The sequence below is a fragment of the Globicephala melas genome, chromosome 4, assembly GCF_963455315.2.
Source record: "Globicephala melas chromosome 4, mGloMel1.2, whole genome shotgun sequence".
Taxonomy (NCBI): Eukaryota; Metazoa; Chordata; class Mammalia; order Artiodactyla; family Delphinidae; genus Globicephala; species Globicephala melas.
This window is the reverse complement of record NC_083317.1, coordinates 18,894,816-18,916,834: the sequence shown is the minus strand read 5'-3', so window position 1 is coordinate 18,916,834 and position 22,019 is coordinate 18,894,816. Positions and strand designations below refer to the sequence as shown.

The 22,019-nt window shown below is 38.2% G+C and overlaps 1 protein-coding gene across 4 annotated transcripts in view; it reads left to right on the top strand.

The window, feature by feature from the left end:
- The window catches only part of JAM2 (junctional adhesion molecule 2), a 69,252-nt gene that overhangs the window by 44,567 nt on the left and 2,666 nt on the right, over window positions 1-22,019 (top strand). Inside the window, exons 3-10 of one of the 4 annotated variants that reach the window (XM_060297885.1) lie at window positions 3,448-3,555; window positions 4,970-5,122; window positions 8,082-8,284; window positions 12,156-12,255; window positions 16,450-16,557; window positions 16,679-16,704; window positions 18,329-18,344; window positions 21,067-21,109. In XM_060297885.1, the coding sequence (XP_060153868.1) occupies window positions 3,448-3,555; window positions 4,970-5,122; window positions 8,082-8,284; window positions 12,156-12,255; window positions 16,450-16,557; window positions 16,679-16,704; window positions 18,329-18,344; window positions 21,067-21,101 (749 nt within the window). In that variant the 3' untranslated portion in view covers window positions 21,102-21,109. Of the gene's footprint in view, window positions 1-3,447; window positions 3,556-4,969; window positions 5,123-8,081; window positions 8,285-12,155; window positions 12,256-16,449; window positions 16,558-16,678; window positions 19,531-21,066; window positions 21,110-22,019 lie in introns of all 4 variants that reach the window. The other 3 variants (XR_009563672.1, XM_030880944.2, XM_060297886.1) reach the window with 3 other exon arrangements.

Genomic DNA, 22,019 nt, shown 5'->3' with positions numbered 1-22,019 from the left:
AGTGATTCTAGCTGTGTGATTCCTTAAAGTGATTATTTTGCTACATGTTGAACAAATGCTTTTTCCAAACAAAGAATTATCTTTTCTCAATCCAAACTGGAACAGATATTTTTGGCAATGTAATAATCATCTTAATAGAAAAACTTGGCGCATTTTTCTGTTCTAATATGCCTTGCTTTGAGAAAGTATGATTTATGTCTATATTATTTTCTTTACTGTCTCAAACACAGGAAACACTTTAGCTCAAATCTGAGTAATTTGGGGGTAGATTTATGATGGTATTAAGTATGGATTTCTACCATGCCAAGGCAAGCTTATAACTACAAGTAAGAGAAGTGCCTCATGGATAAAAGTAATAATAACCATTTATGGAACATGGACTATATACAGAGTACCATGTGCACCCAAGTATGTAAATATATTATCTCATTTAATCTTTACCACAACTTTGCAAGATGAGTAATGTTGTTCTTGTCATTTTACAGATGTGAACACAATCACATCTTTTTTTAAAAAAGTTAAATAATTTGCTCAATATCACACGTCTGGTTTATGGCAGAGGTCTAACTTCAAAGCCTGTGCCTTAAACTACCATATTATGGCATAATAATGCCGAGGGCTAGACACGGAAAATTATGCTGGCCATGAATGTTGAATTTGGGCTGAAAAGAGAGAGGAGAGTCCATGGTAGTTAGCTTCTCAGTTCACTTGGTTCTCTATCCTCAGATGTTGGCCCCATGGTTCAGTAGATTTACTGTTTCTCACAGTTTTTGAGGTCAGGGTGTTCCCCTGCTTGGAACACTCCCAAAGAACCACAAGGCGAAATTCAGATTCCAGGAAATTCAAAAATTCAAATTCCCTCTTTTAAGTCTTTGGTTAATTATCACCTTCTAAATGAGGTGAACTCTGACTACTCTATTCTTTTAAAACTGCACCCCCATTCCCCAGATTCCCAAACTTCCTGTACTCTGATCTACTCTTATTTTCATAGCACTCATGACCTCTTAACGTACTATATAATTCACTTCGTGATGTTTCTTGTGTGTCTGACCCCCTGCAAATTGTAAGATCCCAAAGGGGAGGGATCTTTGTTTTGCTCACTGCTATAGCTCAAGAACAATGCCAGACACACAGTAAATACTCAATATATTTTGGACAAATTGCATAGACCATTTCTCCACATTTTATATGGTCAATGAGATTGAGGCTGGAGTGGAGTCACTTCACTTAAGAGAACCATTGGTTACATTTTTAACATAATTTCTGCAGAGGTTTTCCATAGAGTAATGAGTATAGAAATCAGGAAGAATTCACCAAAAGGAGTGTGTGTGTGTGTCCAGTTAAATATGTGAAACAATTTGATTATTTGAGTGTAAATTTATTCCTAAGACCTAGGAGTGTGAGCTAAAAATGAGTGTGGGTGTGTGTTTAATTGCTGGAAACTCAACAAAGTACGGGAAGGAAACCTATCTAGAGCTCAAGACTCCGGAAGGCCACCACCCATTCTCCTTAATCAACAGAACAGAGCCATGTTTCCTCAGACAAGTCCCTCGGCACACATTTGTCTGTGTAGCATAATTGTAAACATGCCTGTAAAATGATGTCTGTTTGTAACATAAAACTTTTTAAAACTAGGCATCCAAAAAAAAAAAAAAAAAAACCTAGGTATCCTTAAAAACAAATTTTGGATTATTTTTCCTTGTCTTTCTTTTCTCTATCCTACTTCCTATCTTCCATTACCTGTTATTCTATTTCTATATTGTTAGCAATGTGTGTGAAACTAAAAAAAAATTAGAAACTACATTTTAACAGAAAAATCATAATTCTGTCACACAGAAATCATCACTGGGTTAATATTTTCATTCATACAGGCTTTTTGTCCATATCTATGTGTATACTTTTAATAAAACCTGGGATAAATATTATAAGTATTGCTTTCTAATCTACCATGTCATGTAATATCCTGAATTATTTTTTTTTAACGGCATTAAGTCTGCTTAACATCAAAATCAGAGGTATGAGAAGGATTTTAACATAGTTTCTCTTCTAGTCAAAGATACTGTGTTTTTTAGGTCAAACTGTATGCATTGTGGAGGAAAAAAAGTTTCAGAAATATGAAGTTGAGGGAACTCTGCCCAGTACTCTGTAATAACCTATATGGGAAAAGAATCTGAAAAATAATCGATATATGTACATGTATACCTGAATCACTTTGCAGTACACCTGAAACTAACACAACATTGTAAATCAACTATATTCCAATATAAAATAAAAACTTAAAAAAAATATGAAGTTGACACTCCAGAGAGCTGGCTGAAACATACTTTAAAAATAGTTAGAACTAGGGCTTCCCTGGTGGCGCAGTGGTTGAGAGTCCGCCTGCCGATGCAGGGAACACGGGTTCGTGCCCCAGTCCGGGAAGATCCCACATGCTGCAGAGCAGCTGGGCCCGTGAGCCATGGCCACTGAGCCTGCGCATCCAGAGCCTGTGCTCCGCAACGGGAGAGGCCACAACAGAGAGAGGCCCGCGTACCGCAAAAAAAAAAAAAAAAAATAGTTAGAACTAGAGATTTCCATTTGGCAACTTGAAGTAGTTGGCAGGCAAGCCCTGGGTTTTTCTTCCGTCCGTCATCTTGTTTGGACAGTTAAAGGAGGGGGCTCCTTGGGTAGTTCCAGGAATCCTTTAATGACATAAGTGCAGTAAATTGCCCGTGGTAAAGTAACCTTAGTGAGCTACATTGAGGCGGTTAAACCTGATGCCAAGATGAAATCTTTGAATAATTTTTCTGGATTGAGGTGAGGGGTGGGAGTCAATGATTTATTAGGAGACCATATTGGGTGTGTATTAATGTATTTTCAGAGAAGGTTATCAAAAAAGGGATCTGAGTGAGGATGTAGCGTGTTGAGGGACCATTTGGGGTTCCATAGCATGGCCTGGGCTGGGCTAAGTGCCTTTCTTAGGCAGTAGGGTGAACCATCCACTATTTACCTCCATCCTGGCACTCATCACCTTGGACTGAAATTACACTGTCTTACTTGTCTCTTCTACCAGACTGTAAACTCCTTGAAGACTGAGATGGGGAAGAAAAAGATAAATAATTAATCATAGCTGCCATTTTTAAAGACTTACTATGTCCAGGCATGTGTGCTTTGCATATATTATTGTATATGAAGACTCAACAACTCTATGAGATACTATCTTATTTTACAGATGATAACTGAAGCTCAAGAACTAGGGAAAGTAGCATAGTGTCACAAAATTATTTTGCGAAATAATCATAATGCTTTCAATTCATCTTTGAATTAAGCCAACCTGTTGAGGAAATTTATGAATAAATAAATGAATGAATGTATAAAATAATAATTTAAGGATGTTAAAAATTTATTAAGTAAAATATTATTTCAGAGGGACAATTTTTTAAAAAGTATTTTTATTTATGTTCCTAGAGGTTATTTTAGCCTGTAAATACCCAAAGAAGACCATTTCCTCCAGATTGGAGTGGAAGAAACTGGGGCGCAGTGTCTCCTTTGTCTACTATCAACAGGCTCTTCAAGGTAAGATGCTGGGACTCGATAAGGTGAGAGCAAGAGAGCACCAAATACCCCAGGTCCTTTAATTAACCAATGAGGGCAGGACATGGCTGATGACTGAGAATGTGTTTCTGTAAGTGTGAGATGAAACCAATAGAGACTGAGACCCAAAACACAACAACCACAAAAACAGAGGACAGGGAACAGAAGAAGTTCACCTCCATGGAGGCCCTGGACCCCTCATTTCTCACCTCACTTCTAGAGGATGTAAGATGCAATTGTTCTTGCTGGCCCAGTAGATTAAACTCTTGCGGGAAAGGACGAAAAGATGGTGTGGGGTTGGGATGGAGGGTCACTGCTCAATTGTAGTAACTTTACCCTATTTCCATATCACCATTGAGAAAGCAAGGCCATCACTGAGAAGTTTAGGGAGTTAAGACTTAGGGGAAGGTAAATACAGCTACCCTTATCCAGTGCTTTCTTTTTTACATTTTTTATTGTTATACATTTCTTTATACTCCCTATCCTTCTTGTTGAATATATAGTAAGCTTTTAATTTAAAGTATTGGTAATGATAGATAAAATGCAATGGTGTCTGTGATTTAGTTCAAAATAATCCAGTGGTTAAAGGTGCAGATGTAGTAAGACAGGCGTAGCATTGATTAAAATTACAGTTGGGTGATGGTTTGTTGAGGTTCATTTTACTATACTCTCTAATTTTGTGCATGCTTGAAATTTTCCATTATAATTATTTAAAAAGTTGGAAATATAACTTAAGTATAATAAACAGGTTATTATTTTAAAATATGTTTTACTTTAATTTTAAAGAATTAAACAAGTGAGCAAATGTTTAAAGTTCATAGAAAATTTAAAATATCCCTGTGGTTCTTACCTGTTAAGATAGGATTACGGGCAGCAGAGGCCTAATAGCACAGCTGTTTTTACTTGAATTTTCTGTAATGCTAATCTAATGTGATACAAAACACTATTTTAATTCCGTACAAATTACTATCAAAAACTAATCCAAAGAATGTTTTTAAAGACCCCCTCACCTTCTTTTTTGTGGCAGTATCATGCAAGCCACCACACATAAAGTTACTGTTCCAGCTAGTTAAACTAGGCTCTCCAGTATCTTTTGAAGATGTGAATCTATTTATTCTAGCATACTAGAAAGGTGATGAGGCAGGAATGAGGGTTGAATTCTTTCAAATAAAATATGGGAATACGGAACTGAGTGTTCTTTTGTGAATAGTATGACGTTCTAAAAAAGAAATAGAAGTTTGAAAGAGCAGCACTCATATACAATTTTAAAATTTTTAAATTGAGTTTATTAATAGGAAAATAAATGCAGTGGTTACTGAATGAAGTGACTAGAGAAAGGTAGTATATAGAAAATTATTATATCATTATTAACATCATTGTCCTCTTTTTCTAAAAGGAGATTTTAAAGATCGAGCTGAGATGATAGATTTCAGCATACGGATCAAAAATGTTACGAGAAATGATGCCGGGAAATATCGTTGTGAAGTTAGTGCCCCATCTGAACAAGGTCAAAACCTGGAAGAGGATACACTCACTCTAGAAGTATTAGGTGATGTGCTTGTATCTGTGTGATTACTGTTCCCACCCTCATCCCCATCATCCAACCCTGGAGCAATGAGGCAACTCAGGGCCCCAGCGAGTGAAGTTATAAAGGTGGACCACCAGCACCACTGTTCCTGCAAAATCTTGGCTATTATTCCTTCTCACCTCGTTGGCTGCTTAAATGTTAATGTTACTAACTTATTATGACAAAATCTCTTTTCAATTAAGATTCAGGTAAACTTTAATGGTCCTCCACCGTACATAGAAGCATTTTCCCTAAGAGTTTATTTTTTAACATCTTTATCGGAGTATAATTGCTTTACAATGGTGTGTTAGTTTCTGCTTTATCAAGAGTTTATTTTTCAACCATTTTCAGCATAGGTAGTAATTCTCTTACCATATAAAATAGTCTCTGGGCTTCCCTGGTGGTTCAGTGGTTGAGAGTCCGCCTGCCGATGCAGGGGAAACGGGTTCGTGCCCCGGTCCGGGAGGATACCACATGCCGCGGAGCGGCTGGGCCCGTGAGCCATGGCCGCTGAGCCTGCGTGTCTGGAGCCTGTGCTCCACAACGGGAGAGGCCACAGCGGTGAGAGGCCCGCATACTGCAAAAAAAAAAAAAGCCTCAAATGAGATGATAGAAAAGCAATAAAACAAAAAAAAGTATTGGAATTAGCAGATGCAAGCTACTATATATATAGAATGAATAAACAACAAAGTCCTACTGTATAGCACAGGGAGCTATATTCAATATCCTGTGATAAAACCATAATGGAAAAGAATATGAAAACCAATGTATATACATGTATAACTGAATCACTTTGCTGTACAGCAGAAATTAACACAACATTATAAATCAACTATACTTCAATAAAATAATTTTTTTTAAATGTAGGCTGGGGAAGTATAGAAGTTATTTTGATAAAGAAAGGAAATTAGCATTTATTATGCAGCTAGTATGCATTAGGCTCTTTCACATGTGTAATTTTACTTAATCTTCACTGACAACCTGATTTTTACAGATGAGGAGATAGATGCTAAGTGATTTTCCTAAGGCTGCAGAGCTAGTAAGTATCTGGGCCAGGATTTGGATCCAGATGGGGTTAACTTCAAAGCCAATATATTTAGTTACTCTAAGACTCACTGATAGATAGTAACTGCCCATGATGACAACTGGTGGAGGAAATGATCAGTTCTTCTCCATAGATGTTACTATAAACTACTAAGCAAAGAGAATAAAACGACTCCTCTTCCTTTTTCTACATAGTCCAGGCTCTTTCTAAAATTCTAATGATGTACTTACTGTTATAGAAGAAATTTCATCCAGAAAACCTTGCGGGAGATTCAGCTGGTGTATTAGTCTTCTGCCACATACCAAATGATCACAAACTTAGCAGCTTAAAACAACCACCCATTTATTAGCTCACAGTTCTGTAGATCAGAAGCTCAGCAAAATGTGGCTGGGTTCTCTGCCCAGGATATCACAAGGCTGAGATCGAGGAGTCAGCTGGGCTCAATTATTGACTGGAGGCTCTGGAAGCAAATCTGCCGTCAAGCTTATTTATTCTTGTTGGCAGATTTCAGTTCCTTACGGTTGTAAAACTGAGGTCCCCTTTCCATGCTGGCTATCAGCTGGAGGCCACGCTCAGTTCCCAGAGCCACCACGTTCCTTGCCATGGGACCTCTCTATCTACAACCCAACAAAAGCATGTTGAATCCTTCTTGTGTTTTGAATCTCTGAATTTCCCTTCTGTGACCAGCCAGAGAAAACTACTTTTAAAGAGGTCATGTGGGGACTTCCCTGGTGGTCCAGTGGGTAAGACTCGACGCTTCCAATGCAGGGGGCATGGGTTTGATCCCTGGTCGGTGAACTAGATTCCGCATGCATGCCCGCAACTAAGAAGTCCGCAGGCCACAACGAAGATCCTGCATGCCACAAGACCCGGTGCAGCCTAAATAAATAAATAAATAAAATATTAAAAAAAAAAAGAGGTCATGTCATTAGGGCAGACCCATCTAAATAATCTCCCCTACCTTAAAGACAAGAGATTTGGGACCTTAATTACATCTCTAAAATCCCTTCAGAGTAGTACCTACATTTGTGTTTGATTGAATAACTGAGAGAACGTGTACATACACCAGGGCTGGGGAATTGGGGGACCGTGTTAGAACTCTGCCTACACAGACAGTTCTGGGTTTTCCTGGATTTAAGTAAAGTCTGGTTTACTTTACAAATCCCTGGGACCAGAATAACCTTAATTCAGGTATTCTCTGTCTTGGCCTGAATGGGATTTTAGTTTGAGTACTGATCCTGAAAATATACTCAGGTTTGACTTTGTTGGAATATAGTTGATAATAATACATGAAAATCATTGATGAGGGGAGAAGTAGAGATTGTTTATCTAGAAAAGAATAGCTGTTGTAGTAGCTAATGTAGTGTTTGCAAGTGTAACAGGCAAGCCCTGAACTCTCAGTGAGTGGCTTACATAATAGAAGTTTCTTTCTTATGTAAGTAAAGTCTAAATAATTGGAGACAGAGATAGCAGTGGTGGAACTATATTGCCCTACTTAATGAAATCAGTAGGGACCCAAGCTAATGTAAGCATGACATCTTTGATACATAGCTTTCTGAGGTCACCATGGGTATTGACACCTCCTTGGTAGTGGGAGGGGGAGGGGGAGGGAATGGATGGAGAATCATACAGGAAGCTTTTATGGATCAGGCATGGGAATAGCATATATGACTTTTCCCCAGATTCCATTGGTCAGAACTCATGCATGTGATCCCATCCGGCTACAAGGGGGCTGACAAATGTGGTCTAGCTGTGTGCCTGTGAGGAAAGGAAGTGGGTCTCTTGAACAAGTAGCCAGTCTCTGTCACAGGTGTCCAATAAATCCATCTTTAGCTGGCTGTTAAAATCCTCATTTAGCTTGTAAATAACCAATGCCATTTGACTTCCATCCTCCAGTGGCTCCGGCAGTTCCATCATGTGAAGTACCCAGTTCTGCACTGCGTGGAACTGTGGTGGAGTTGCGATGTCAAGACAAAGAAGGCAACCCGGCTCCTGAATACACGTGGTTTAAGGATGGCATCCGTTTGCTAGAGAATCCAAAACTTGGCTCCCCAAGTGCCAACAGCTCATACACAATGAATACAAAATCTGGAACTCTGGTAAGGTCATTTCAAGCATTGGCCTAATAACTGTCTTGCATTTGGAAAAAAAAATATTAGAACTAAAATAATGGAGAGTAGAGGGCTGATACCATTGCTCGTTAAGTAGAGAGAGGAAAGGATAGCAGGAAAGATGGCGGCACTCATACAGAGAAGTGATGGAAAAGGCTGCCACAGGAGAGGAGAAGACAAAACAGAGAACTAGGGAGTTGGACACAAAAAGGTCTGCACCAGGGGCCTGACGCAGGCCAAGATGGAGTCATGATGATGGATCAGGCCTGGAAAGGTACTAGGTGCAGTCTCGTATTTATAATACCAGGGAAATGCATGAAAACTCCCTTGGGAAGGGGACCCTCCTACACTGTTGGTGGGAATGTAAACTGATGCAGCCACTATGGAAAACGGTATGGAGGTTCCTTAAAAAACTAAAAATAGAACTACCATATGATCCTGCAGTCCCACTCCTGGGCCTATATCCAGAGAAAACTAATTTGAAAAGATACATGCACCTCAGTGTTCATGGCAGCACTGTTTACAATAACCAAGACATAGAAGCAACCAAAATGTCCATCGACAGATGAAAGGATAAAAAAGATGTGCTGTATATATATATACACACATACATACATACACACATATATATACACACACACATATATATCGCATATATTTCATTATTTTATATTTATATATAAAAGAATGAAATAATGCCATTTGCAGCAACATGGATGGACCTAGAGATCATCATAATAAGTGAAGTACGTCAGACAGAGAAAGACAAATATCATATGACATCACTTATCTGTGGAATCTAAAATGTGATACAGGGCTTCCCTGGTGGCGCAGTGGGTAAGAATCCGCTTGCCAGTGCAGGAGACACGGGTTCGAGCCCTGGTCCAGGAAGATGCCACATGCTGCAGAGCAACTAAGCCCATGCACCGCAACTACTGAGCCTATACTCTAGAGCCCGCAAGCCACAACTACTGAAGCCCGCGTGCCGCAACTACTGAAGCCTGCATGCCTAGAGCCAGTGCTCCACAGCAAGAGAAGCCACCACAATGAGAAGCCCGCACACCGCAACGAAGAGTAGCCCCCGCTCACCGCAACCAGAGAAAGCCTGCGCGCAGCAATGAAGACCCAACGCAGCCAAAAATTAATAAATAAATAAATATTTTTTAAAAAAGGTAAACAAGAAGGTCCTACTGTTTAGTGCAGGGAACTATATTCCATATCTTGTAATCAACCATAAGGGAAAAGATTCTGAAAAAGAATAGAGATATACATGTACGTATAACAACACCAGGAACAAACACAACGTTGTAAATCAACTATACTTTAATAAAAAAAATTTTTTAAATAGAAAACTCTCTTGGGGATGCCCTGACCTCAGTACCAGCCGTGTGAGAATAGTGACTCTTGCCAACCTGTGATAGGATGTCTGTGTCATTAAACTCTTCCATGACTAGCTCGTCAACAATTGACTTTGTGACTTGAGTATCTATTACTTTAGATTTAGTCCAGATTGTCTGATCGACTGAAAATCCTTTCTAAGGAATCTTGTTGGAAATCTGTAAATAAGATCTTTAAAGTTAATGACATTTACAAATAAAAGTATTTTTACTGTTTTTGACGCTGACTTTTTAGGGTAGAGGTGGGAGTAAAAAAAAGACAATTAAATTTGAAGCTTTTTTTTTTGGATTCAAAGTAATATGTCAGTTTAAAAATGCTGCATTTCCAGCAAGGCAGAATCACTATCACAACCACTATCAAAAGAATCTTAAAGGCATGGTAATAAAAATTTTAATAAATTTTTAGAGGAGGTATAATATTTCCTTTCATCCCTTCAATCTACAAGTGCATGATAACATTTAAAAACTAGATCCTCTGGTAAGTAATAAAGCATATTGATAAAGTGACTGAAAGATAAACATATCGGTGGATTGATGTGGCTACTCCCTGAGGAAGGGATGCTCTGGCCCTTTCAGCATCAGCAGGCTCAGTCAGCAGGTCCAAGTGATTTTACACTGAGAAATTGGGTAGAAAACCTGCAGTCACACTTGGCTATATTTACTTTTCAAATTTGTGTTTTCTCAGAGCAGGTGATGAAAAGCCCCAAGCCAAGTCTGAAGAGATATAGATTCACTTTCCTCAGCTCAACCCTTGAAATATCTGTGATGTCAAAGGGGTGCACCAGGGCAGAACCAGCATGGGTTATTTTCTGAAAAATGAGCAAAACAAAGACTCCAGTGTATGGAAGACAACGGCTTCCTTTTAATCACCAGTTATAATATCCTGGAAGATCATTTTCGGTTTTAGTCTAACTTTTGTTTATACATAACCTTGGCTTTGAGTTCATGGTGAATATCTTTAAAAGAGTCTGGCTCTTGGGACTGACGATTCCATAAAGTGAGAATACACAAGGGAATGCTTTCTATTGCACCATGTTGAAGGATACAGAAAGAACAGGTATATGGGTAGTGGGTAGGGAAAAGAGAGGAAAAGGCCGTAAATAGATCAAAACCCTGGCTGTTTTTAGGCACATATATTACATGAGGATACAAGACAATAAGGAAGTGCTCCTTAGAGGTTCATGGCCCCTCTTGGATGCAGTCAGCAGTGACCACTGTGGTACTGAGGGTGTGACAGGAGGATACTGAAGGAATGGGTCTGAGCACCCCTCTCACCCTCCTTAGGTCCTGGCAGGATTCTTGAAGGTGTCCAGAACACACTGAGTTCCCTCCCTCCTACTAACTACCTAACCAACTTCTCTCCTTTTATCCATCTATCTACCCATTGTTTCTTTCCTCCTGTCTACCCGCCTGCCTCCCTTACTTCTTTCTTTCCTTCCTTCCTTCCCTCTTTCCTTCCTTCCTTCCTGAAACTCTCCGAGGTGCTAAACTACTATGAAGCCTGTTACATCAAAGTCTTGCCTTTCAGTTGCTTTGGCACAGAGTAGACAGAACAAGGGTTGGTTGGACTTTATCTTTTCATAATTTTCACAAATTCTACAACTGATAGAAGTTGTAATCCTATAAATGACATTAAGACTTTCCTAGGCCCTATGCTACTTCCTGGTAGTAACTCTGGCTCTTTAGAGGAAGTGTTCATTGTTTGCTGCTGCAGTGAACTCACTGTGACTTAGAAAACTGCCTTTAAGGCCAAGGAGGCCTTTATTTATAAATGGTGTTTCCTAGGACTTAGAACTACCTACAATACTTAATACTACCGTGTGCTGTAAACTTTTAAAAATGCCCACTGTCTTCCTAACTGTACTACTTTTTCAGTATCACACACTAAAAAAGACACTTCCTGTATATATTTAAGTCTTTCTCTGTCAAATTAAACAGAGGCCTAGCTAATTACTCCTTGAAGACATGGCAGATTTCTGAATTCACTGTAAAGATATAAAGTCCTAGGGACTTCCCTGTGGCACAGTGGTTGGGAATCTGCCTGGCAGTTCAGGGGTCATGGGTTTGATCCCTGGTCCGGGAAGATCCCACGTGCCGCAGAGCAACGAAGCCCGTGCACCACAACTAGTGAGCCTGCACTCTAGAGCCCGCGAGCCACAGCTACTGAGCCCACTCGACTAGAGCCCATGCTCCGCAACAAGAGAAGCCACCGCAATGAGAAGCCTGCGCACTGCAGAGAAGAGTAGCTCCCGCTTGCCTCAACTAGAGAAAGCCTGCGTGCAGTAACGAAGACCCCACTGCAGCCAAAAATAAAGTAAAATTTAAAAAAAAATGTATAAAGTCCTAAGTCACTGAAAAGGAAAGACCGACTTAATGATAAATTTAAGGAACACAGTTCTTTTGGGAGTCTACTGATAGATTTATTGTTTAAGTAAATATGTATTTTTTTCTTCTACAAATAGCAATTTAATACTGTTTCAAAACTGGACAGTGGAGAATATTCCTGCGAAGCCCGTAATTCTGTTGGACATAGCAGGTGTCCTGGGAAACGAATGCAAGTAGGTAAGCACGAAATATTGGGAGGAACAAATGGTTTAAAATTAGTATGTGCAAATATTTGGGGGTGGAAGGAGCAAGGAGTAAGTAAGAGCTGAGTGATTTGAAGTATAAATGGAAGGGAATGTTTAAAATCAGTTTGACATAATATTACAAATAGCAAAGATGCTGTTTTAATCCAGCTTCCAAGCAAGACAGGAATATTTATCATTGTATTTTATAGATTTTTGAATTTTTCCAATAATTAATTTTAAAATATGCTCATCTGAGCAATCCTCTTTGAAACAAAAGCTAAGAGTCCTATAAGTTGCTCAGAGTCAAGAATTCAGAATGGGGGTTCGAATTCCAGCTCTGCCACTTATTAACTACGGGCTCTTCAGCAAGTTAATTAACCTCCGTGCCTCAGTCTCCCCAAAATTGAAGTTATAATACACTGTCCTCATAGAGTTGTTAGGAAGATTAAAATAATTAATATTCAAAAGTGTTAGAATGGCACTGGTGTATTTTGAGCACTATATAGGTACTGGCTATTTTAATTGTTGGTAATTTGTTTCAAACCCCTGAAATAGTATGTTTATACTTATTGCAGAGTAGGCTGTCCAAAAAGACTTTTTTTTTGGCCATGCTGCGCGGCTTGCAGGATCTCAATTCCCCAACCAGGAGCTGAACCCGGGCCACAGTAGTGAAAGCGCCGAGTCCTAGGCCACCAGGGAACTCCCAAGACATGTTGAATATAGTTATGGATCTAGTTTGCTATAAAACATAGCTGCCATATATTATATTCACAAAATAAGTGTCTTAGAGTTGAATAAAATTCAGGCTCAATTATCTTTTCAGATTACATGAGTTTCAGAGCAAACATTGTTTTTCATTTTACTTTTAACAATTTGGTTAAACTCGTTCTTGTATGAAAGCCGTGTTTTGAAAATGGTTGTGTAATAGAGAGGGATGAGCTGGAGATGGCATCCGAGGGGTTAAAGGTCACTCTGGAGGGGGCTGCACCCTAGGTTTCAGGAGCTTGTCCTCAGCTTTGTGGGGTCAGAAATTCATTTTTTCAACACGTCTTGAGCTATGCAGATACGTGGGCAGTAATTTATATTGTCTGTGTACAGTTAACTCTTAGCATGATATTTTAAAGAAAATATAATCTTATTAGACTTCAGGATATCCTAAAGTATAAGATATTCAATAGTATACTCTAATTTCCACAAGTAAGTTTGAATTTCAGGGTTTTTTTTAAAATTCGGGGACACATATTATCTACCCAACCCACTCAAGTGTTGACATTTAAAGTCAAACATAAGCATTTGCTTAAATTATCAGAAAATATCCCTCTCAATGCTGCTTTGGAGTTATTAGAAAATTCACTATCACATTTTATTTTTTCTTTAAATGATCATGTTTAATTTCAGTGCCTAATTTAGTTTTATCTTAAGAAATAATATAGGTGAAGTCATGGTTTTGACATACTAGTTAAATTTTTCCTAGCATGCAGTGAATAAATACATAACAAACTTTAGATTTCTGTGTTTTGCTAGTAGTATCACTTTAATTTGAACATGATTTCCACATATCTATTCTTTCTGGTATAAGTTGACTTAAAAGTTAGAATTGCTTTGTTTAAAGCTCATCCATTGATCCTCGATGTTTTACATCCTTGGTTTGGAATTCAGATCTTTGGAAATACATAATTCATGAAGCCTCATTTCCAGTTTTCTTTGTGAAGTATCACCAACAACTTGTAACCAAAACCAGATCTGTTTATTGTTCTAAATAAATCCTTTCTGAAGTACAGAAAGAAAGTAAATCATGGGTTTGCTGATTATTCCCAGGCTGCTTTATTGTACAACTCCAGAAAATTCTGCTCACACTTAGCATTTGGTTCCTTTCCTTTTATTTTAGAATAATGATACCCTCCTTTTATTGTGGCTTTTTTATTAAGAAAGAACACACAATATTTTCATATGTGTTATTACATTTTCTCTTTAGTGAGGCATAATAAGGCGGGCATATTACTTGCTCAGAATCTCACAGTAATTACAAATGGGATGAACACAACTTACCTCTAACTTACAAGTCTTCTATCTTCTTTTTTTGAAGAAAATAAAATAACATTTATACCATGACTTAGTACTTACTGGATAAGACAGTTTTTTTTGTTTAGAATTTGCCTTTAGCTTGAATACTTCATGGATGTCAGATTCATTGACAAACTACAGGACAGTTTTTTGTCAATGAAAATTTCAATCTAAGGGTGATTATAGCCCTTAGGTTAAACCCTTTGTAGGTGTCAAATCATTGACTATTACAAAGAAAATTGTAGGCAGTTTGGTTCTCAGGAGTTTTATTTAGTTATTAATTTAATTTTGCCTTAGATTATGATTATTGTGTAGTTCTTTTTTTCCTCTCTGCTATTTTTTGTCCAAGTGAATAAATAGATGAATCTCCACCTCCCAATACCCAAGCAAATATGAATCGAGTTTATATCAAGCAATAATTAAGGTTTCCTACTCTAGTCAAATTACTCAGCCTTTCGAAAGATTGACCCAGTTTCCTTTTTTAAAAAAAAAATCAGTTAATATTTCAGAGGAATCTGGAAAAATTAATAACACTTGGCATTAAGAAAAAAAATTAAGACCAGGAAATTTTACGATAAGCAGACTCATTCAAATAATATTTCTTAAAAAATCATTCCCAAAATGTGCACTGCTTTAAAATATCTAAAATTACTAGTGAGAAACTGGTACCTAATATTTTCTCCAAGTTATTTAACCATATGTTAATTAATACTTGCTTTTAAAAAAAGAACCCTTTGTTCCTTTAAAAAGTGTAGGAATTTGCATATTAATCAATACATAAGAAGTGTCTAAATGACAGAAGAGTATGGCTCATGAAATCCTCATGGACAAGATGGAAAGATGTGACCCAAATTGAATGTGTAGATGGATTCACACATGGTTGGATCCCTCACCCAGAGCATGCTAGTAAATTTTGTTATATGAAGAAATATGTCTAATAGCCTGTTAAATAGTTCTTTCCCAAAGTCATGTTTATCATTTTATTAATGACTTGAATGTATTTTTGATGCAGTTCCCAGTTGCAGAAATATTAACCTCAGAAGGTTAATAATCTAATTCTTCGGCAACAGAATCAGTAACTGGAAAAACCTCACAAGTTGGTAACATGGTAGTGATTTTTCAAAGTTAGGTCCAAAAAATGCAGTTATATTGGGTTAGAGGAAAGATGACTTAGTAGTAACAGGAAAAAGCCTGGGGAAGTTTAATTCATTTTTAACTTAATGGGATAACAGTTTAATGGCATATATGTATGTGGGTGTGTTATGTGTGCGTATGTACACACACACACGCACAAGCCCATATAAATTCAAGAAAGAAGATGTTTCTGATACTTAGTTTTATAGAACAACAGTGGCATGGGCTTTCTTTGGGGTTGAATGAATTTTCCGTATTTGTGAAATTGACCCAGATGACGATGTAGAGGAATTTTAAGGAAAATTTGAGGGGAGTGTTGTAGTAGAATACTTGAACTCACTGAATTTCAAAGCTCACTTCCAATCTGATATTTAATCATATGGATTATTGCGTCTCCAAATGCCTGCAAGAGAATACCATACATTTTATTTCTGGATCATAGAACTTTTTAAAATTTCAGATTCTTGCAAGACTTAGCTCTGCTAATATTTTCAATCAATTTTGAACCGTATCCGTGGAAGTGAGTTAGTGGAACAGGCTTAAAAAGCATGAAACTATCTGTATTTATGGTATAGCTACAAAGGGGAGCTTTTATTTGTTTTGTTTTATTTATTTATTTTTGGCTGTGTTGGGTCTTCGTTGCTGTGTGCGGGCTTTCTCTAGTTGCGGCAAGCAGAAGCTACTCTTCAATGCAGTGTGCAGGCTTCTCATTGCGGTGGCTTCTCTTGTTGTGGAGCACAGGCTCTAGGCGCGCGGGCTTCAGTAGTTGTGGCACGTGGGCTTAGTAGTTGTGGCTTAGTTGCTCCGTGGCATGTGGGATCTTCCTGGACCAGGGCTCGAACCTGTGTCCCCCGCACTGGTAGGCGGATTCTTAACCACTGGGCCACCAGGGAAGTCCGAGGGGAGTTTTTTGAGCTTTTTCGATTTAATAACTACATCGGTCCATCTTTTTGACATGAATTCATGCATGGTTTATTTTGCATTCCAGATGATCTCAACATAAGTGGCATAATAGCAGCTGTAGTAGTTGTGGCCTTAGTGATTTCTGTCTGTGGCCTTGGCGTGTGCTATGCTCAGAGGAAAGGCTACTTTTCAAGTAAGTGAATTTCACTCTTTGCCAGACAGCTTCCTGTGGATATAGTTTTCTTCTGAGACACTGTTTCTCCTAAGATGTTCTAACAGACACTGGAGAATATTTTTCGTTAATTTTCCTGCAGTAGAAAATGTCCAAGATGACATGAAGGTGAGTCATGAAGCATCCCGGCGAATATAGGGAGGAAAGGCAGAGGTGTCTCATCGCAACATTCCAGGAATCATCACAGAATATGTGAGAGGCACCGGGGAGGGGCATAGTGCAGCGATACCGAGAGATGTGCAATGTGGATGGATATTTATAGCACATGTACATGTATTTAAGATCCTTTTATTTTAAGTAAGGGATCGTATATCTCAAGATGAAAATTAATTTCTAGTTTTATGATAAGAAATTTCATTGGAATAAATCTGTGAAATGTTTTATCAGTATAGAACAGTGGAATGTTGAATGTCAAATTTAGCACAACTGTATTTAGAAGACAATTGTTCAATTAAAAACTAGAAACCTATTGTATTATGGTTGCTTCTGAGGTTTTTAATTCTTCAAGTTTAGGTCTATTGGAACTTGCATTTGGTGATACAATAGGTTTGATGTAAATGGATAAGATTTTTAAATGTTTTACTCTCTTAATGCATTTCTTTACTTCCAGTCTTCAAAATTATCTGAGACCTTCAAAGTTGCACAACTCCATCAAGTCCACTAAAATTAGTGTATAAAGTAGAATTTTTAAGGATAATACATTTATAGCATGAACAAATTTTAGACCTGCTGTTTTTATAATGAACATTAATTTTGAAATTTAGGTTTAAAAAATATCTTATATCAAAATAAAACTTAAATGTAAAGGGGGTTTCTAATAATACCTATAAATAGGTATTGTAAAATGTTTCCATGAATGTGGTTTCAAGGATATTCCCTGTAATTAAGAATAACTGCTCTGTGAATGAATAGTAGCTGTTGTGTGGTGCTCCTATCCAGTCCAGTGTAATGTAATCCGGCTGAGTCCCCCTGCTGGTCAACAGTGGAAGTACAGACAGATAAGGTTGCTCATTCAAAATTCTTGTCTTTTCTCTCTACCTGCAAAGAATACCTGTCTGAGTGTTTTTATTAAAGACTTGGTAAACGGTTTTTCTTAAAATGCTGAATTAATTAAAGATTTTACGTGAATATTATTAGTTCATTAGCTAAGAATGTTACTCCCGTTTTCATCTAGCAGAAAATCTATCTAAGAGAACCATTTTCTTGAACTTGCATTTCAGACAGGGGCTGGCAAACTATGACCCATGGACCAAATCTGGTGTGCCACTTGATTTTCTATGGCCCACGAGCTAAGAATGGTTTTTACATATAAACATTGCAGTCTATTTGATAATAGGGAACCCTAACATTGAACCCCTAAATAAGAGAAATGTTATCCCTCCAAAGAATTCCATTCTTCTAATTAGTAGACCTGTATTACAAGACTTTGATTATTATTATATTTTTAATTCATTGATAAAAATTTTTGAAAATTTGTTTTCTCTTTTGTTATGTAAGTACTTACTTAATATCCTCGATTTTACCTCTTTGCCCACAAAGCCTAAAATATTTGCCATGTGGACCTGTTGGCAAACAGAAAATGTTTGCCAACGTTTGATTTAGGAGGTATACAATGTCAGCAAGTGAGAATCAAAACTGAGAAAAAGGAATTAAGCTCAAACTCATTTTTATATGAATCTGTATCATACCCTATTAATTCTTGCATTAATGATATATACTTGTTCTTTTGTAGAAGAAACCTCCTTCCAGTAAGTATACTTTCTTAATGCATGCCTTCCCCCATATCAACTACTTTTTTGTTCATCATCCGTTTAAAGTCAAAAGTGGGAAGTTGGGTTGTTTGTGTGGGTTTAATTCTATGGGCGGTGACTCGAATTCATCAAGGAACACATCCCACCTCATGCCTCGTGCCAACTTGTCAACGATGTTTAGTTACCTAGAGAAGAAATATAGTCACTAATTTGACTTTGTAGGCATTTCCATAGTACTACTTGAAAAACTTTTTCTGTGTTTTTCTAAATTTAAAATGTTCCAATAAATTTTTCCCTAAAAGTCATTTTACATTTCATTGAATACCAAATATATGTCCAACCCTGTTCTAGGGACTGATAACAGAGCAGTGAATAAAATAGACCAAAAAGCTCCTCTGCCCCATGGAGCTTGCATTCTAGTAGAGTAAGGCAGAAAGTAAACAATTACATGAGCGCAACAGTATGTCAGATTGTGATAAGTATTACGGAGAAAGATAAAGCAGGTAAGAGAACAGAGAATGCACAGGGGAGGAGTGGAGATTGCCCTTGTAAATAGGTGGTTAGAGAGGGCCTCACTGATGAGGGGACGTCTGAGGGAGTGAGATATGCAGATAAGCAGAGGGGAGAGAACAAAGGGAAAGATCTCGAGTGCCTGGAGTATCTGAGGAACAACAAGGGGACCGGTGTGGTTGGAACAGAGTGAGAACAATGCAGGGAGGAGATGAGTGAACACAAATAGTGTAGTAGGGGCCAGATTATATGGAGTCTGTTCCAGGCAGTTGTGAGGAGTTTGGCTTTGGTTCTGAGTAAGATGGGACATCATTGGAGGTTCTTGAACAGAGGGATAGCATCTCATTTAATTCTTAGAAGCTCACGCTGACTGCTGTGTTGAGAATAAACTGTAAGGTGACAGAGGGTGGAGGAAGCAGGGAGAACAGTTAGGAAACTACTAACTAATCTAGACAAGAGAAAATGGTGGCTGGTCCCAAAGTGATGGTGTCAGAAATGTTGAGAAGTGATAGGATTCTGGATATATTTTGAACAGTTTGCTGGATGATTGGATGTGGGCTGTGAGAAGAAGAGAGAAATCAAAGATGGCTCCAAGGCTCTGGGAAAGATGAAGTTACCATTTACTGAAGTGTGAAAGGTTTCAGGAGGAGCATGTTTGAGAGTGGTGGTGGAGGTAGGTAGAGAGGTCTGTCTGGAGTGCTTTGAAATTTTAATATTTGAGATGCCTGTTATACTGCCAAGTAGAGTTAATTAGTGAGTAACTGAATATATGAATCTGGAGTTTGGGAAAACATCTTAACTAGAGTTAGAAATTTAGGAGTCATTGGTACGTGAGATCTGGATGAGATCACCAGAGTCTCCAGTGTATTTGCAGTTGATTTGTGCCTGTCTTTGTATGTATGGAAATGGCAGACCCAACCTCGACTCTATGGGCGTTCCCCTCTACTCTCAGCTGCCATGCTTCGGAGACTTTGTCATCTCCTAAGTCTTTTGAAGGCCAAGAAGATGCCATTGATTTCCTGTTTCTAGACTTGCTCCTCAGTGATGGTCTCTGAGCCTCATAATATCCCAGTGCAAGTCCAGGATGAGGTCCAAGTTAACAGGACTAGCAGTAGCCAGGTCAGGAGTGAGTTCTGAAAAGCAGGGTAGCCTGATGGTGGTATGGCCAATCCCCCATCGCACTCCAGGCAATTGTGAGGATTCCCACTTTTATTGAGTAAGATGGAAAGTGATTGGAGGGAGGGTTATGAACAGAGAAGAGACATCATCTTATATATGGAGAAAGGCTGGCAATGCTAGGGTGAGGGAGGTTATTCTTTCATTCAGTCCCTATTACTGTCTCTATTAACCCAGGGAGGCAATATCTTTATTCCTAGACACACCTTCCGTTTGTCAAATTCATGCTCCTCAAAATTTGTTGGACAATGAATTGGATGTTGTATTAGTCTGCTAGGGCTGCCTTAAAAGTGCCATCAACTGGTGGCTTAAACAACAGAAATTTATTTTCTCATAGTTCTGGAGGCTAGAAGTCCAGGCCTCTTTCTTTGACTTAAAGGTGGTGTTCTCCCTGTCTTCACATGATCTTATGTTTAAACATCCCTGTTTATGTCTGAATTTCCTGTTCTTATAAGGATATCAGTCATATTGGATTAGGACCCACCCTAATTACTTCATTTTAATTTAATTACCTCTTTAAAGACCCTGTCTCTAAATACGGTCACATTCTAAGGTACTGGGAGGTTGGGACTTGAACCTGTGAATGTTTGGTGGGGACACAGTTCAGCCCATAACAGGTAACTGGAACCGTAGTCACCACATAAAATTTTCCTTCCATGGAAAAAATGAAATTTGAGATTATAATGATTAAACTTTCAAAATAGTAAATGTCAATGAGTTGAGTTAAAAGTTAGTAAGTCTCTGGTTTGCATATTCCGCAAAAGTCGTTAGTATCTAGCCCTAGGCTACAAGTAGACACACAGAGCTTCACACATACAGATATTTTGTTACATGGTTTTCTCTATGAATATTGTCTATAAATATAAGAAATTCAGTTAGGATTTCTGGGGGCTTTTGTACCTTTTTTACTAAGATAAATGTTCATCTTCCTGTTGAGAAAATGTGTGGAGGTAACATTAACTAAAAGAGGATACATGTTTTAGAATTGGAAGCAATAATATAGTAAATGCTGTCTTTTATGTTCCACAAACAGGAAGAGTAGTTCTGCATCTAAAGCCACTGCAATGAGTGAAAATGTGAGTATTTTTAAAGCATATTTCACTTTTAGTATACCTTGTACTAGTGTCTACCGCTGGTCTTTAGAAGGAGCTAAATAAACGTTAGCTCCCATCCCCTGTCTGGGAAGGCAGCATTTGTAGAGCAGTGGGGCTTCACCATCCCATTATTTTCTCTCATTGTGTTTTCTATTATTAGTCGGCCTCCTTAGTATCATTAGATCTGGCATTATCAGCTCCATTTTATAGATGAAGAAATTAGGACACACATTCTCACAGTATTACAATGGCCAAGCTGGGACCCAGGTACCTTGATTCTTGTCAGCTTGACCAAGCAGATCACTTCCAGAAGATCTGTGGTTCCAGGACTCTCCTGTGGTTATTCAAAGCACTTGGAAATTTTAGGGATATGGAATATCCTCTGCTTTTGCAGAAAGGAACATTTCAGAAATCCTTGAAAAGATGCAAGAATTACCTAATTCAGATTGTTAAGGGAACATAATTTAGATGCTTGGACCCTTGTGTACTTTTGCATTTGTAAGCACTACATTGAAGCAGTAAATACCATCATTGCTCAGATTTTGTAGCTCTTTGCATGGTTATTCAGCCTTCTGGACTATTTTTCAGCAATACAGTGAGGGAAGGGAGGTTCCCGATGTTTTTAGAAGTCTAAGCCCTTTCTTGAGAAATGGAGCGCTACTTCCCTGAATTCCTTAGTACTCTGTGGCAGGGATTTGCTTAGATTTCCTTTCAGTAGAGCTTGGGTGGGGCGTGCATTTTAAACACTTAAGTGACTCTGATAGACACTAACCTTTAAGACCTACATACTGTTCCATAGACTTTTTTTCCGCCAAAAATTAAAAAAATTGTCTACTCCACAATCTATCATGGAAATCACTTTATTTTGTGGTTTGCAATACCAAAGCATATT